Source organism: Piliocolobus tephrosceles, chromosome 15, assembly GCF_002776525.5.
Source record: "Piliocolobus tephrosceles isolate RC106 chromosome 15, ASM277652v3, whole genome shotgun sequence".
Taxonomy (NCBI): Eukaryota; Metazoa; Chordata; class Mammalia; order Primates; family Cercopithecidae; genus Piliocolobus; species Piliocolobus tephrosceles.
In genome coordinates, this window is record NC_045448.1 from 73,458,678 (window position 1) to 73,464,739 (window position 6,062).

At 54.3% G+C, this 6,062-nt stretch overlaps 1 protein-coding gene across 1 annotated transcript; it reads left to right on the forward strand.

Moving 5' to 3' along the window:
• The first annotated feature begins 638 nt into the window (after nt 1-638).
• Nucleotides 639-5,591, forward strand: SPR (sepiapterin reductase). The gene is made up of 3 exons (XM_023224098.2): nt 639-1,251; nt 1,808-2,098; nt 4,783-5,591. The coding sequence occupies exons 1-3, from the start codon at nt 948-950 to the stop codon at nt 4,971-4,973; spliced, it is 786 nt and encodes a 261-aa protein (XP_023079866.1). The 5' UTR covers nt 639-947; the 3' UTR covers nt 4,974-5,591.
• Nucleotides 5,592-6,062: the final 471 nt, after the last annotated feature.

The window sequence follows — 6,062 nt, forward strand, 5'->3', positions numbered from 1 at the left end:
AACTCTAAAGAGATTCATTTTTTGAAAACTGATACATAATATTTGAACATATGTATATACACAATGCAATACTATTCGGCCACAAATAAGGAAACCATGAAGAGATTCCTTTTTAATATATGTAGCTGCATGCCAACTTGTCTCCCGTTCCCCTTCTCCTAGAAAAAAAAAAAATGTGGATTTTCTGAAGCACCTACCTGGAAGTACATACAGATGATTTCGTAAACTTGAAGCTGAGAGTGGATGGAATTGCTACTAGGAAGACTGTAGCATGAGCAGGAGCAGAATCCTGGGGAACACACTTTTAGGGACAGGAGTCAGAAATCTCAGAGAAGCAGGGGTTACTGGTGGGAGCACGGAGCTGCTCAGAGCCTAGTAAAAGGAAAAGGTTTTAATATCATTTGAAGCCACTGTGGTTCTCCCAGAGGAAGCTCCTGTCATCCAGAGAGCAGTGAGCTCCCAAGCAAGCAGAGACTTCAATCTCTAAACGAGCATAAGCTTCATCCAGGGCATTCACTGGCCACGACCAGGGACGCCCAGCACCTAGTGCAGGGCTTGCCCTGGTAGAGGTCAGTAGTGCAAAGAAGTTAGGGCTGGAAATGGGAGGAAATTCGAGCATGCGTCCCAGCCGGAGGTTGAGCTTGCGGACGAAGAACAAGGCAGCTCTGGGAACCAGGCTAGGGCTTTCCGTGTGGGCCGCGCCTGCCGGCCCTCTCTGTTGTCCCACTTGGCACGGACTGGGCTACCGCCCACAGCTTGACTTCCGCCACCAGCGACCAAGGGAACCAGATCCCAAAGGAACCAGCACTCCTGGGCGCTCGCGGCCCGAAGCCTGAGGTTCCCTCCGGGCCCCGGCAGGGCGGCCCCGCCTACACCCGTTGCGGTCCCGCCCCCCGCGACCGCCCCGCCTCCCTCGGGTCCCAGCGCCGCCGGCGGAGAACAGTAGCATGGAGGGCGGCCTAGGGCGTGCTGTGTGCGTGCTGACTGGGGCCTCCCGCGGCTTCGGCCGGACGCTGGCCCCGCTCCTGGCCTCGCTGCTGTCGCCCGGCTCGGTGCTGGTCCTTAACGCCCGCAATAACGAGGCACTGCGGCAGCTGGAGGCCGAGCTGGGCGCCGAGCGCTCTGGCCTGCGCGTGGTGCGGGTGCCCGCCGACCTGGGCGCCGAGGCCGGCTTGCAGCAGCTGCTCGGCGCCCTGCGCGAGCTCCCCAGGCCCGAGGGGCTGCAGCGACTGCTGCTCATCAACAACGCGGGTAAGACCCCGAGACTGGAGCAGGCTCCCCATGTGAGCGCCCACTTCCTCCACCGCTGGGGAATTTAACAGCGACTCCTAGGGAGTCAGATAGGACGCCTAGAAATGTAAAGCCCTAGTTGTTCCAGCTTGAGTAGCAAGTGGAGGCGAGGTGTACAGGAAGACTCGGTGCCGTCGGGGCAACAGTCTGCCCCCACTTCCTGGAAAATTGGCCAGCCGGGTTTTCCAAAGCGCCTGTAGAACTTTCCCGATCCCCTTGCTCTGCGCCCTCTGGCGGAGGCCTGAGTCAGGGCTTCGAGTCTCCAAACAAAGTCGCTGCTTCTTCTAGAGCTCTCCCTCGGCAAGTCAGGTGCCTTCTCATTCTGCAGCTTGGGATGGCTGGGTTCCCCAGGTGTGTCTTTCCGCAGAGCTGGGGAAGAGAGAAGCCTCTTCAGAAGCGCTGGGCAGCTTCCTCCTCTAGGTCTGCATGGGAAGAGGATATCTGGAAGAACTTGGGAGGGCTGGGGGAGAAGAAAGCCCCGCCTGCCCTGAGTTACTCCTAAGGGTTGGTTTTTCAGGCTCTCTTGGGGATGTGTCCAAAGGCTTCCTGGACCTGAGTGACTCCACTCAAGTGAACAACTACTGGGCGCTGAACTTGACCTCCATGCTCTGCCTGACTTCCAGCGTCCTGAAGGCCTTCCCGGCCAGTCCTGGCCTCAATAGAACCGTGGTTAACATCTCGTCCCTCTGTGCCCTGCAACCTTTCAAAGGCTGGGCGCTGTACTGTGCAGGAAAGGCTGCTCGTGATATGCTGTTCCAGGTCCTGGCACTGGAGGAACCTAATGTGAGGGTGCTGAACTATGCCCCAGGTAGGTGGGAAGTCCTGCCGTCCCTGTCCTCCAGAACCCACTGGTGCGCCTCTGGGGGCTGGGCAAGCGGCCTAATCCAACCCCTCCAGGAAACAACCCAAAGGATTTTGTCCTTGGATCCTGATCCATGACCCCTTAGGGGAAATACAGACCCAGGGGAAATAGAGGTGGTAGGGTCCGGGGATACTGGCAGAGAGTGAGGAGTTGCCTGGACTGGAGGGTGGGGCAGGAAAGTCTGAGGTATTAGATGGAGTTTGGGAGAAGACTGGGGTTTGTGTACCAGGCCTTCCTCTTGTGAAATGGGGAAGACGCTCCCTGCCTCACAGGGCACTTTGGAAGACTGAATGAGATACTGTATGTGAAAATGACCCTGACCTGTGAAGTGTTGCCTCATTGTTAAATAGGACTGACCACACTATTGCGCTATGCATCTGTGTGTTCTCAACACCTAGCAAAGCACTACACTAAGGCAAGCTGCAGGACATGCTAGCTGTGTGGAGAGCAGACAGGCTTGTTGAGTGCTGACCATCCCTGGCTGAACTCTGCTGGAACACTATTGAGGATACTGGGATAAATACAATAGAGCCCTTATTTTCATGAACGCCAGAGGACAGGGAGTCTTGTGATACTGGGTCTGGTTTCTGATGCTGCAGCCCGCCTTTCTTAATAGTGAGGAGTCTCTTTTAGGCTTAAGGTTGCTGCAATCGGAAAGTGGTGACAGAGTATCCATGGAAAACCTGAGCAACTTGGGCAGAGATCCAGTAGTCTGTGTCCCTGGGGAATAGGATCAGGATCCCAGGGCAGACAGGTAGAATGGCCTGCACAAAGCACAGATGTGGCAGGCCTGCATGCCCCCTTGTTTCCAAGTCCTTCCTCACGTTCTCCTGTACCCCAGCCCCTACCACCCCTGTCCCCCAATACACATGCACAATTATTCTTGCAACCAACATTCAACTCATCATCCACTCTGAGCTCAGCCCAAGGACTCGCACAAACAATGGTGACCAAATGTAAGCTACAACCAGGAGCAGAGCAGACTCCAAGAGGCCACATGGCTGCATTTGGTCTCAGGAGGCTGCCCTGGGCATTATGAGGGAGCTGAGATTTTTAGGAGGTCCCCAGGGCCTGAACCAAGGCAGAGGCCAGTCTGGTTTTCATTCTGGTCTCGGGAAGAATGTTGTAACAGGTGCTCAGAGATAGAATGGGCTGTTTGGAAAGGCAGCAAGTTCCCTCTCAGCAGGGATGCACAGGTCATTGGAAAACAGTCAAGGAGCAGGAGATAAATTCTCCCTCCAACCCTGGAATTCTCTGATTTTCTGCCCTTGAGGACCATTAACTGCAAATACTGGGGTGCATGAGTGATTCTTATGTGAAGAATGGAACGTGCTTGCAACAGTTCAGAAAGGGAACAATTCCCTTTAGGTGGGGAGACTAGAGATGGCTTTATTGGAGGTAGCTGAACTGGACATTGACCTTGGTTGTTAGCAGATGGAAGGTGTTCCCAAAGAAAGGATATAAAGGTGCAAAGGCTCACTGTGGGTGTGGCAGGTCTTCCGGTTTGCCTGTAGGGTAGGTGTGCCCAGAGGAGGGCAGACTAGGATGCTTTGAGTACTAGGCCAGGCTAGTGGGAAGCTGTTGAGGGGTTTTGAGCAGAGGAGTGTTGTGATCCCAGTGATGTTTTTGTTTGTTTGTTTCTTTGTTGAGACGGAGTCTCACTCTGTCGCCCAGGCTGGAGTGCAGTGGCGCGATCTCCGCTCACTGCAAGCTCCGCATCCCAGGTTCACGCCATTCTCCTGCCTCAGCCTCCCGAGTAGCTGGGACTACAGGCGCCCGCCACCATGCCCAGCTAATTTTTTGTATTTTTAGTAGAGACAGGGTTTCACCGTGTTAGCCAGGATGGTCTCGATTTCCTGACCTCGTGATCTGCCTGCCTCAGCCTCCCAAAGTGCTGGGATTATAGGCATGAGCCACCACCCCTGCCTCGGCTCAGGCAATTCTAGCACCTCAGCCTCCAGAGTAGCTGGGATTACAGGTGCATGCCACTACGCCTGGCTAATTTTTGTATTTTTAGTAGACACGGGGTTTCACCGTGTTGACCAGGCTGGTCTCAAACTCTTGACCTCAAGTGATCCACCTGCCTCAGCTTCCCAAAGTGCTGGGATTGCAGGTGTGAGCCACTGCAGCCGGGCCCCAGTGATGTTTTAGTGGAGTGAGTTTAGTAGAGGGCTACAGGAGCTGAGGCAGGGAGAGAAGCAAGCTTGTAAAAAGGACCTGATTGTCGGGATACTTACACGCTGAAGGGTCCTACCTGGTGCCTGGTTGGCTGTGGGGGCGAGGAGGGGAGGGAAGGAGGAGGTGATGGAGGTTTTGAGTCTGGGAAAAGAATACTTCATTAATAGAAATGGGAATGTCAGGAGGTGGTGCTGGTTGGACAGGAGATGAGAATCTTGGTTTTAGACATGGTAATCTAGAGGGTCCATGTTCATTGGGCTTTTGAATTTCAGTCCAGAACTTGATAATGACAAATTGGAGCCTTTGGCAACCCTGACCACACATTTCAGCCAAGATGACGTGTTTCCTCCGGCCAGACCTGACTCAGCCCCACCCCCGACATACAACCGGGACCTGAAACCTTCTGCCCTGCCTCGGCCATGTTCCCTCATCATCTGCTTTTCATCCTCTAGGTCCTTTGGACACAGACATGCAGCAGTTGGCCCGGGAGACCTCCATGGACCCAGACGTACGAAAAGGGCTGCAGGAGCTGAAGGCAAAGGGGAAGCTGGTGGATTGCAAGGTGTCAGCCCAGAAACTGCTGAGCTTGCTGCAAAAGGACGAGTTCAAGTCTGGAGCCCACGTGGACTTCTATGACAAATAAGCCCATGTTTTTGGCTTCCTAAACCTTTTCGTCCCCACTTTCAGATGTACCCCAGAGCCCTGTGGCTCCCCACACCCTGCCATAGGGGCAGTCCTGTCTTACACATAGAAGCACTCATGCCTGCTGCCCTGCCCTCAGGCACAGCCAGCTGTGCGCTCCCAGATCTTGGCCTTACCCATTGTCAGGAGTCTGTACTGTGCACCCTGGATTATGAGGATGGTAGGAGAGAGGTTATGGGTATTGGTGTCTCTATCCCCAGGAATAGAACTTAAGGAGTGGGAAGAGCAGGAAAAGAAGCTGGAACACAGAAGAGAAGAGGTTGTCTCCTGCTCATAGCAAGCCTGTGGGGAGAGGGAAGAGTGATCTGGTGTCGAATAGGAGGACCCGTGTAGATTTGCAGATGGCCTAGATGGGAAGAAGAGCAGATGGTACAAGTTCCAGCCCACATAGATGCCCCTTGCTGAAGGTAGCAGGACCTTCTTTTGAACTTTGTGTCCTCACTCTGATGTCTCCTTCCTGAATCTACCACCCCTCCCCCAGGCTGGGAGAAGGGGCTCCTGGGTGTCTGTATACATGCCAAAGGCAGATACAAATAAAATACAGATTGTCCTTTTTTCATGCTTGCTTTCTCCTCTGATACAGGGTCTGTGACCAACTTCCTGGTTCACTGGGCCCAAGGTCATTCCCGAGGCAGTTAACCCAAAAGTGAGGTGTTGTCCTTATTTCCTAGGGAGCTGTCCTGGGGCCATCTGCCTCCAATCATCAAGCCCCACTCAGTGGCAAGCCCAGGTCCAAAGTTGCCCACAATCGGCATGCCTGCTCTTTAGTGTTGTTGCCCACACTGACCCCAGCCTTGACAGCCCTTTTCTCACCCTGGGCTATTCAGAATACCCATCTTTTACAGCCCAACTTACAGCCTGCCCTCTGCATGGCCCTGGAGCCTGGGTCTTTTCCCCGACTCTGGATTCCCAATTCCACCCACTGTCCACATGGCAATGCTGTGAATGGATACCAGCTGCTATTGGCCCTCTTGGCGTTGCCCATCTGGCCCAGCCCATGGTCCAGGTCCTCAGTGGGGTGGGCTTAGGA